General features: G+C 31.9%; 1 protein-coding gene across 3 annotated transcripts; it reads right to left on the bottom strand.

The window, feature by feature from the left end:
- Positions 1 to 1,868: 1,868 nt before the first annotated feature.
- Positions 1,869 to 4,768, bottom strand: LOC112801187 (uncharacterized). Of its 3 annotated transcripts, none has more exons than XM_072237082.1 (4): positions 4,194 to 4,768; positions 3,986 to 4,112; positions 3,765 to 3,909; positions 1,869 to 2,242 (listed from the first exon to the last, which is right to left on the bottom strand). In XM_072237082.1, exons 1-3 carry the CDS (start codon positions 4,453 to 4,455, stop codon positions 3,852 to 3,854), a joined length of 447 nt encoding a protein of 148 aa, XP_072093183.1. In that variant the 5' UTR covers positions 4,456 to 4,768; the 3' UTR covers positions 1,869 to 2,242; positions 3,765 to 3,851. The 3 variants fall into 3 exon arrangements, 2 of the variants coding, with proteins under 2 accessions (XP_072093183.1, XP_072093184.1); XM_072237083.1 differs by having other exon boundaries at positions 2,069 to 2,228; positions 4,194 to 4,587; XR_003201784.3 differs by lacking the exon at positions 4,194 to 4,768 and having other exon boundaries at positions 2,144 to 2,242; positions 3,990 to 4,118.
- Between the last annotated feature and the right edge of the window lie 6,648 nt (positions 4,769 to 11,416).

Below are 11,416 nucleotides of genomic sequence, written 5' to 3'. Positions count from 1 at the left end.
TTTATTACAATCTATGGGTCACTTTTCGAAAATTTAAAACTTTCATGACGCCAACGTGTAATTATAGGGTACAATCTAATAGCATTACTATATATGCATATAGTTATTGTGGTTTATAGATGTGGCTTTACTTTTTGCTTCATAAAAAATGGTTTTGCATAGTAGATACGAATTCTGAATATTTTGTTTGCTATTTTTAATCACGAATTAGATCACTCCAAAACTCAGTTCCACATTTCAGGTCGCAATATCTGCGGGGTACATCCCAATAATTTATTACAACCTATGTGTCACTTTATGAAAATATAAAAGTCAGGGGCGCCAAAATATAATTATAGGGTACAATCCAATAGCATTACTATATATACATGTAATTATTGTGGTTTATTACTGTGCCTTTACTTTTTGCTTCATAAGAAGGGGTTCTACATAGTACATACAAATTTATGATATCTTCTTCGTTATTTTAAACCACGAATTGGACCCCTCCAAAACTCAGTTACACATTTGGACCACAATTTCTGCGGGTTACAACCCAATAATTTATTACAACCAATGGGTCACTTTTCGAAAATGTAAAACTTTCATGGTGCCAATGTATAATTATGGGGTACTACACAATAGCATTATTATATATACATATAATTATTGTGATTTATAGCTGTGCCTTTATTTTTTGCTTCATAAAAAGGGATTCGGTATAGTACATATAAATTTAGGATATCTTCTTCGATATTTTAACCACGAATTGGACCCTTCCAAAACTCAATTCCAAATTTTAGACCGCAATTTCTACAGGGAACAACCCAATTATTTATTACAATCTATGTGTCACTTTTCAAAAATTTAAAACTTTCATGGCGCCAACCTATAATTATAGGGTACAATCCAATAGCCTTACTATATATGCATATAGTTATTGTGGTTTATATCTGTGCCTTTACTTTTTGCTTCATGAAAAGGGGTTCTGCATAGTATATACAAATTCAGGATATCTTTTTCACTATTTTTTTATCACGAATTGGACCCCTCCAAAGCTCAGTTCCACATTTTGGGTCGCAATTTCTACGGGGTATAACCCAATAATTTATTACAATTTATGGGTTACTTTTCGAAAATGTAAAACTTTCATGACGCCAACATGTAATTATAGGGTACAACCCAATAGCATTACTATATATGCATATAGTTATTGTGGTTTATAGCTGTGCTTTTACTTTTTGCTTCATAAAAAGGGGTTCTGCATAGTACATACAAATTTTGGATATTTTGTTCGCTATTTTTAATGACGAATTGGATCCCTCCAAAGCTCAATTCCACATTTTGGGACGTAATATCTATGGGGTACATCTCAATAATTTATTACAACCTATGGGTCATTTTACGAAAATATAAAAGTTCAATGGCGCCAATATATAATTATAGGGTACAACCCAATAACATTACTATATATACATATAATTGTTGTGGTTTATATCTGTGCCTTTACTTTTTGCTTGATAAAAGGAGTTCTGAATAGTACATACAAGCTCACGAATTGTTCGCTATTTCTAACCACGAATTGGACCCCTCGAAAACGCAGTTCGACATTTTAGGTCGCAATTTTTGCGGAGTATAACCCAATAATTTATTGCAATTTATGGGTCACTTTTCGAAAATGTAAAACTTTTATAGCGGCAACGTATAATTATAAGGTACAACCCCATAACATTACTATATGTATATATAATTATTGCAGTTTATAGTTGTGCCTTTGCTTTTTGCTTCATAAAAAGGGATTCTGCATAGTACATACAAATTCATGGTATCTTGTTCGCTATTTTTAATCACGAATTGGATCCCTCCAAAGGTTAGTTCCACATTTTGGGTGTAACACCCTCTCTATCAGAAGTCACGCTTCCGGCTGCGCTACTCTGATAGAAAGAAGTATTACGACTACTTTACATACTAAATACTAAAATAGGAGCCTGTGACTTGCACTGTAGCGCTGATTTCTTTGAAAAACCGGAAATAAACAGTTGATTTTAAGGAAATACAAACATGCATAGATTCATATACAAGACTACTTACATAATAACTCATAATATAATATACATATAAAACAAACAAATCCTATCCCTCTTACAAACTTGTGATAACAAAGACGAGGGAAGAAAATAATCTAATTAATTCAACAACTTATAAACCAAACGCAGTACAACTCTTCTTAATGCTTCTTCTTCCGGTTCCTGAAAAGGTAAAGCTGTAGGGGGGGTGAGAACCTAACCACATGGTCTCACCACGGAGTTTCAAAGTTGTCATAAGAAGATATTTATTAAGAAACTGTTTTCAAGCTCAGTGATTATCATTGCCTTATGAATCTTTTAAAACCAATAGGAAATCGTTCAAAACCCTTTTCAAAGAAACAATGTTTAATCTTTCAGAAATCCGAAATCTTTCCTTTCTTATAAAAAAAAACCTCAATCAGAAATTAACCACGCAATCAAACAACACAATCATTAATTCAGCATCCCAGTTCATTCTCAAATGTAGCACGCCAGAACAAACACAGGCAAGACAGACAAGGAAAGCACAAGTAGGTAGCAGTTACAGCAAATAGTTCAAGTAGCAGTTAAAAACAGTTTAGCAATTAGGCAAACCAAAACAAGTTCAAACCCAAGCAAAGCATACAAATGCATATGGTGCATGCCTGTCCTATGGCTGATGAGGCTCATCTGTCGGTTATCCAGCCAACCCGACAAGTCTGAATTGTACTTAGACTGTCCCCCGATGTGCATCCCCAAGAGTCTATGCATAGCTTTTTCTCAAATAATCAATATTACTCAATGGGGGTAACATTTTCCGGGAATTTATATAGTGCCCGGTCACCCACTTACATCGTAGGGTCAACAGAGTATCGAGTTTTCAACCTGGTACACGTGGTGGCAAGCCACGGCACTTAATCCAGGGAACCTCGTATGTCAGATATTTCAAATTCATAAGCCATGTGAATAATTCAAAGTTCACATCTCATCATACTCAACATCATAATCATTCATCAATCCAAATCTCATTTCCAAGTTCATTTCAAAGAAAATCCTCATCATCCTCTTTTTCATTCTATTTGTTAACAATCTCAATTCCAAAATAAAATTCTTTCTTTGATAGACAAATCAATCTTAAAACGTATAATGCTTAAAAACAAATCTTTTTAATTAATTACTTTAAATAAAACTTTCAATTTTATGAAATTTCGGCAGCATCTCCTCTAAAACTCGAACACTGCCACCCTTTTCGGGTCCCATCCAAACATCTCTCAAACCTTTTCTCAACCATTTCCAAATCTCAAACATTTTCCAGAATTGAACCAGTACCAATGTCAAATTATTTTCAAATCAACCAATTCTAACAATAAAACTCTTTTTAAAATCGAATCAACTCAAATATTAAATCATTCATAAAATCAAACCAACTCACAATCAAACCATTCCCAGAATCAATTTATTTTCATATCTCAAATTATTTCCAAAATAGTTTCATTTTTATTACTAAGTAAACTCTAAAACCAAGAAAATACACCTTTCTTAATAATCAAGTAAATGACATTCCAAACCGGTTTTTTATCCACAACCACACACCACTCACGCAATCAAACATCCAATAATTCAGTCCAACAAACCATCACATCCATAAGACCAATATAATCACAGAAGTAAATCTCTTTGCATCAATATCTATTTATCACAACTCTGTAATATAAGATAGATTTTAAGAAAAACCCCTACCTCAAAAGTTGAACCCATAAACTAAAGGCGTCACAAGAACCATTCCTCTCCGCCTGAAACCAACTGCAGCCTCAATCGCAGGTCTGCTCACTTCCACAATAGCAGAAACGACTTTAATTGCAACAGGCAATCCGATAACTCAATCCTAAAACATAAATATCACGAAAACCTTAATAACACATAATAGAAAACTAATGGCGAGGGTTCGCAATAAGATATACCTACAGTAAGAGCAAAATGGAACAGCCACAATCCTGAGATGACCCGGCGGCATCTCCGACAGCGGCCAGAAACTCCGATGGTCGAACGGTAACCTTAACTTTGATATAAAATCGTCGGAATTCAATCCTACAATACTAACAGCTCAGAGCCTCTAATAACTTATATTGGAATATTGATTTCAGAAGTTCTGGAAGTAAAAACGCTTACCAAGAAGGCAAAGGCTCGGCAGCGGCTTCCGGCAGCCAGAACAGCGGCGGTTCGTGGCGGTGACACGGATCTGGCAGTGGAACAGCGGTGGAAGGTGTCTCCCTCTCCCATCACATTCTGACCCTTCCTTCCATAGCTCAGCTCGGCGATGAAACAGATCCACGGCGCTGATGGAAGCATGGCGGTGACGAGGCAGATCTGACGGCGACGGGATTCTCGACGGCGTCTTCTCCCTCTTCCCGCGAGCGTTCTCCCTTGGCATGACTGCGCGGCGGCTTGGCGGCGACGGACTCAGAGGCGGCGACGACAGGGACCCGCGGAGACAACAACGGACACGAGGCTCCTTCCTTGTGCACGCTCTCTGCTCTCAGACGACAGCACGGCAACCCAACAGTGGCGGCGGCGCTCCAGTGGCGCGACGACTCCTCTCCCTGCTCCGGCGATGATGGCGATTCGGGATGAGGGCGACGGCGTGTTTCTCTGCTCCCTCAACTCCACCCTCTCTCTCTCTTCCTCGGATCTCCCTCCTGACAGCACAGCGGCGGCGACGGTGGCAGTGATGCCCACCGGCGCCGTCTCCCTCTCTTCCCCTTCTACTCTCCCTCTTTTCTTTTCCCGTTTTCTCCCCTTCCTTTCTGCCGTTTCTTTCTTTCCTGTGTCTGCTGGGTATGTGTTTAGGGAAAAGGGGGAATAGGGTGAGTGCTGATGAGTGGCGGTGAGTGTGGGTAAAGGTTAGGGTAAAATTAAGGTTAGGGTTTGTGTATAAAATTGGGGATTTTGGGATTAATTTAGATTTGGTTAATTTTAATCAAATTAGGGTATAGAGTGTTAATTTAAAATCTAATTTAATCCTCAAAACTATTTTAAAATATTATTTATTGTATTAAAATACTAATTGATTTGAAATCAAATTCTTTAATTCAATTTATAAGATAATAAGATTTATTTTCTTTATTCCTAAAATTTAAAGTATTAAATCATAAAAATATCAATTATTTGAATTAAATCACATAAAAATTCTTGTCATTCCATAACTACTAATTTTATAATTTAAATATAAAAAATAATTCAATAATTATAAAATTAGGTAAAATTCTAATTAATTATTAAAACCTGATTTAATTTTTGATTTAATTAGCTTTAATAAAATAATTTCTAAAAATAGAATTTCTAATGAATAAATGAATTGAGATTAATTCAAAATAAGATTTATTTAAAAAAAATTCTGGATCTTACATTGGGCGCCAATATCTGCGGGGTACAACCCAATAATCTATTACAACCTTTGGGTCACTTTTTGAAATTGTAAAACTTTCATGGTGCCAACGTATAATTGTAGGATACAGCTCAATAGCATTACTATATATACATATAATTATTGTGGTTTATAGCTGTATCTTTGCTATTTTGCTTCATAAAAAGGGGTTCTGCATGGTATATATAAATTTGAGATATCTTGTTTGCTATTTTAATTACGAGTTGGACCCCTTCAAAATTCAATTCGACATTTTGGGCCGTAATTTTTGCGGAATACAACCCAATAATTTATTACAATCTATGAGTCTTTTTTCGAAAATGTAAAACTTTTATTGCTCTAACTAGGGGTGTTCAAAATTGAACAAAACCGAGTAACCGAACCGAAAAAACAGAAAAGTGAACAAACCAAAAATAAAAAAAACCGAATAAATGACATATTGCTTTTTTTGCGGTTCGGTTCGGTTTTTGGTTCTTCCAATAAAAGTTCTAACCAAACCGAACCGAACTGAGTTACTTAAAAAACCTTAAATAAATCAACCCCCAACCTAGAGTAGATGACCTAGCTAGCTGCACTCATTCAGTAACCCTTCGCCCTCTCTACTCTCCATACTCAATCACTCCATAATCCATAACAGCGCCGGAAACTCCTTTTTCCACCTTCTACAAAGCCGTCATCCTCTCAACTCCTGACGTTGCCGGACAGAACCCTCGCGGCGGCCCTTCCTCGTCGCTTTTCCCCCTTCCCGGTGCAGTCCTTTCTTTCTCTTCCCCCCTTCGTCGTCGTCCTTCACACATAGTAGCCGCCGCTCCTCCACTCCTTGTCTCTCCACGCATGAGGAGCTGTCGTCATCCTCCATGCACAGCAGCCGCCGTGTCTGCGTAGTCCCTGTTTTCGCTATCTGGGCTCTCCGTGTCATTCTCCCTGCACTATTTGTCTGCGTCTAGAATGTAGTTCTAAGTGTTGGTTCTTGATTTTTTTCTGAACTTTTTTTCCTTCTGATTTCTAATTGGTACTGATTTTCTAATTCTGATCATGATGATTTTCAATTTGTTATGATGATTGGTTTTGATCTATTTTTGTTCTGAGCCAATGTGAACAAGGACAATAATTATCATTGGGAGGGATGGAAGATTGGGTTAAGTCTAATGATTTGATCAAATCGAAGAACTTCACTTTGTGTGAATCAAGTATAGTGGTGTTTTGCTTCTTTATTTTTTGATAGCTTTCTTTTATTCTTTATTTAATACTCTTAGAAATTAGATTTGTTTTGATAAAAGAAATTCAATTAATTGTCAGTAACCAATTAAAATGAGATCCATGTCAATGAATGGTCCTAATTTCAAGATATTGCATATTGTTATAACTTCTGTTGAGTATTTGTTGTTGCAAAAACTTGGAAATTGTTAGAGTATTTTTTTCAATCTATTTTATTTTGTTGTTGGAAACTTTTGTTGAGGACTTGTTGGAAATTTGCAAATTGTGATTGAGTATTTGTTCAATATATTTGATTATTGTTTAATTTATTTTGTTTTGTTGTTGAAACTTCTGTTTAATCTATTTTATTTGAATATTGTTTAATTTGCAATGTTATGACATTGTGAAATCGTTATTAGTTTATTAGTTGCTTACACTTTATTATTTTTTATACTTGTTATGACTCTAACCGTTTCTGTAACTTTTAGACACTTTTTTTTTTGAAATTTTGAAAAACCAAATAAATCGAACCAAACCAAACCGATATTAATTGATTTGGTTTGGTTTAGATGGTCTAAAAAATTTAGAATTTGATGGACAAAATTATTTTTTCTATAGTCTCATAACCATCTGTTATAATTGGTGTATACTATTTATATTGGGTTATTTTTTACCATAAGTCCATAATTAAATGGAGATTTTAAATAAAAAGACATTTATTAACACACACTATCATCTCTCACTAATTCTAATTTATTTATTTATACCCCCTCATTATTACAAATAAAACTGCTAACTTATTTGATGATCGTTAAAATTTTCAAATGAAATATTATGGCTGAAATTTTGATAACCATACTCTATAGATATTCAAAAAACCGATATAAAAGCAATCGATGATGAATTGGAAGGTGAACTACTCACATGCATTATTATGTTGTATGCCGCAAAAATTACGGTCTAAAATGTGAAACTGAATTTTGAAGAGTTCAATTCATAGTTAAAATAAACGAATAAAATATCCTGAATTTATATGTACTATATAGAATTTTTTTTTATGAAACAAAAAACAAAGGCACAGTTATAAACCACAATAATTATATGTATATATAGTAATATAATTGAGCTGTACCCTATAATTATACGTTGGCCATGAAAGTTTTACATTTTTGAAAAGTGATCTATAAGTTGTAATAAATTATTGGGTTGTAACCCGCAGAAATTGCGGCCCAAAATGTGAAACTGAGCTTTGGAGGGGTCAAATTCGTGGTTAAAAATAGCAAACAAGATATCCTGAATTTATATGTATTATGCAAAACCCCTTTTTATGAAGCAAAAAACAAAGGCACAAGTATAAATCATAATAATTATTTGTATATATAGTAATGTTATTGGATTGTACCCTATAACTATGTGTTAGAGCTAGGGGTGTTCGGTTTGCAGTTTGGTTCAATTTTTTAACAAAAACTCATCCGATCCAATGTTATTTTAATTGCTAACAAAAGTAAATTTGGCTAAAATCTATAAGTTATTAGTTAGAAACTTATTTGTACTTATCAGTGACTATTAAAATTGGTAGTACTTATTAGTATATTATTGGTTAACGGTGAGTCGGCGATCACACTAAAAAAAAAATACTATTTAATATTTATTTATATAAATCCAACACAATTAAAAGAAAATAATAAAAATAGAGAGAAAGATAAGTATTTTTTTCTTAATTCCTAATTCGAGACATATTTTGTTAAATTTAAATTTGTTATTTTTATTTGGTGTTATTTTTGAGTTAGATTTGTATTATACTTAAGTCACTTGTGCTAATTTAAAATTATCTTTTATATTAAAAATATATATTTTAGAATAAAATTAATAATATTATATTATATTTTTATTAATATTTTTTATATTATACGATATTTTTTATTTTAAAATAATTTATTTTAGTATAAATATAATATAATATTTGTTAAATTTAATTTTTAAAAATAAAATTTTATTTTTAATATATAAAATTTATAAATTTGTATATATTAATTCTATATTGAGTATATTCGATTTACTTTGATGTGTATTTTTTTTAGATCACTTGGATTGAAGTCAAGATGAATCTACTAACTTTTTAAAGACGAATTTAAATCTACTTAAATCTAATTCGGTCCGACTATAAATACTCTAGATAAAGAGATGAGATTTTTTTTTTGTAGATACAAAATTAAAAATTCTATATGATACTATAATAACTTGTTTTAATTTGCTATTATAAATACCAAGCAATCAACCTTAATTAATTTTATAAGGATAAAATAATCCAAAATTCAATTTATTGCCACATTTATATATTTTTTAACTAAAGTCTATATCAAATATAATGGAACACCATGTGTTACTGTATGGCTGTTAATAATTATGTTAATTACTAAATTTTCTTATAATTTGTATGATGATGTAAAAACACATACATTGGCCTTTCTATAAAATGATTCTCTCATGTGATGAATCTTATATTTGTATGAAGGAAGCTTGATAGATGAGGAAAGAATATCTGGATATTTAGTGGTCCAAAATTCTTTATAAATTTTATTTATTAAAAGTTTAAATCAACAGATGAGATTAAAATATTTTTATATATAAAAAATAATTCTATAAAATATATTTATATTAAAATATTTTAAAAAAATATTTAAAAATATCTATTTTATCCTTCTTCTTTGTTATTATTTTTATTAACATTTATATGTGGCTAAATTTTTTTTATGAAAGTAAAAATAATGATAAAACAAAAGAAGTAAGAAATAACTGTTTGCCAATTATTAGGAGAAGTTGATGGAGATAAATAAAATAGATGAAGAATAGGACTTTAGGAGATAACCGTTTGCAAATTGTTAGGAGAGGTTTGCCAATTGTTAGGAGAAGTTGATGGGATAAATAAAACAGAGGAAGAGTAGAAGATAGTCATTTTAATTCTCTTCTCATTTTTTTTTTGTTTTATTTATTGTGTATCAACTTCATGCCATCTTTTAATTGGTATGAGTTAGCATCTTATAAATAATTAAATATAATTTTTGAAAATAATAAAAAATATTAATAATTTAAATTAGACCAAATTCTTAAAAATGGAATGTTTCAAATAATAAAAAAGATGGACGATTTTAAATAATAAGGAAGATAAACAGTCCATTTTAAATAATAAAAAAGATGGATTGTCTATTTAAAATAAGCACGTTAACACGTTCCCTATTAACGTGTTTAAAATGGATTGTCCATTTTAAATCATTTTAAATCATTTAAACGTGTTAACGTGTTTATTTTAAATCAACAGTACATCTTTTCTATTATTTAAAATAAATAGTTTATCTTTCTTATTTTTTAAAATCGTTCATCTTCCCTATTAATTAAAACGTTCCATTTTAAAGAGTTTGGTCCAATTTAAATTATTAGTATTTTTTATTATTTTTAAAAATTATATTTAATTATGTATAAATACATATATTTTATTTATATTGTAAACGAGATATATGCAAAATTATCTCGTTTACACTGTAAATGAGATAAGAAAAAGAAATTTATTTTAGTAAATATTTTTAAATTATTTATTTTAGTAATTATTATAATTATTTTATTTATTAAAATAAAAAATTCGCTGAAAAAATGAAAAAAAATAAAAAAATAAGTATAAAATAATCATTTTACATTATATTTTATATTTTTCTTTTAAAAACCACCAAGATCTTAGGTTCCACCTAAGTCAATTCCTTGTTTGAAATGACTTAAATAGAGTGATATAATAATTACATATTCTAAATTCGGTTCTTACATCTGCACGTCTCCGCACCATGCTTTGATTTTTTTTAATGACTAAATAGAAAAAAAAAGACAAAATTAAATTAATTGACTAGGTTCATATCTAAATTTATTAGATGTTAAAGTTTATTCTATGGTGGGCTCTAATTGGAGTGAATGTTTGTGCCAGAAACAGCTGCTTTAGCTATACAATCTGCAACACTATTTGTATTCCTCTGAATTAAAAGAATAGAGACTCTCCAATTTCAATTCAATACCTCCTGTATATGCTTTGCCAAATCCCATTCCGGAATATCTTTACCAAGCATTCTTTGGTTTACCAAAAAAAGAGCTTCTAAACAGTCTGTTTCACAAATAACCTCACGAAAATCCACTCTCCCAAACAAGAAGTAAACCTCTTCAAATTGCATACATTTCAGCAAAAAGAACACTACACACTTCGACTTTCCCAGTGCAACCTTTCAACCAATATCCATCAGGATTGCGAATGATACAACCAAAACCAACATAGCCAAAAGGAGCAAAACAACTAGCATCACAATTCAATTTAATAGAATGAACTGGAGGTGGAACCCAATGCAAACAAAGCGAAGGAGGAGACAAAGATTGATGCATAGCAAAAATAATGTGAAACTCCCTTACTGAACTACGAATCAAACTCACCACTTTACTAGCACTCCAAGAATCATCTATATTAAATAAGGCATGATTCCTGCTTCTCCAAATTCACCAGATGGTCGAAAAGAAAAAGAAAAACATCTCCACTCCTTACACCTCTGTAGAGCTAATCACGTAAATCCGAGTTATCTGAATACAGGACTAAAACGTTCCAGACCTCCTTGGCATTAAGGCACCCCCGAAGACAATGAAGAATGGATTCAGAACCATTCTGACACCGATGACAGGTGCTAGATAAAGCTAAGCCACGACCCAAACGAAACTCTACCGTAGGAATATGCAGTCGTCATAC

Source organism: Arachis hypogaea, chromosome 5 (assembly GCF_003086295.3).
Source record: "Arachis hypogaea cultivar Tifrunner chromosome 5, arahy.Tifrunner.gnm2.J5K5, whole genome shotgun sequence".
Taxonomy (NCBI): Eukaryota; Viridiplantae; Streptophyta; class Magnoliopsida; order Fabales; family Fabaceae; genus Arachis; species Arachis hypogaea.
This window is presented reverse-complemented; position numbering and strand designations above follow the sequence as displayed.

What these genes read in the sequence shown, in the direction of transcription:
- LOC112801187 (XM_072237082.1), bottom strand. Translation starts at nt 4,455, where the DNA reads ATGCCAAGGGAGAACGCTCGCGGGAAGAGGGAGAAGACGCCGTCGAGA. An exon ending in GCCGAGCCTTTGCCTTCTTG is followed by an intron (nt 4,113 to 4,193) that starts GTAAGCGTTTTT and finishes TTAGTATTGTAG; the next exon opens with GATTGAATTCCGACGATTTT. An exon ending in CCATTTTGCTCTTACTGTAG is followed by an intron (nt 3,910 to 3,985) that starts GTATATCTTATT and finishes TTTATGTTTTAG; the next exon opens with GATTGAGTTATCGGATTGCC.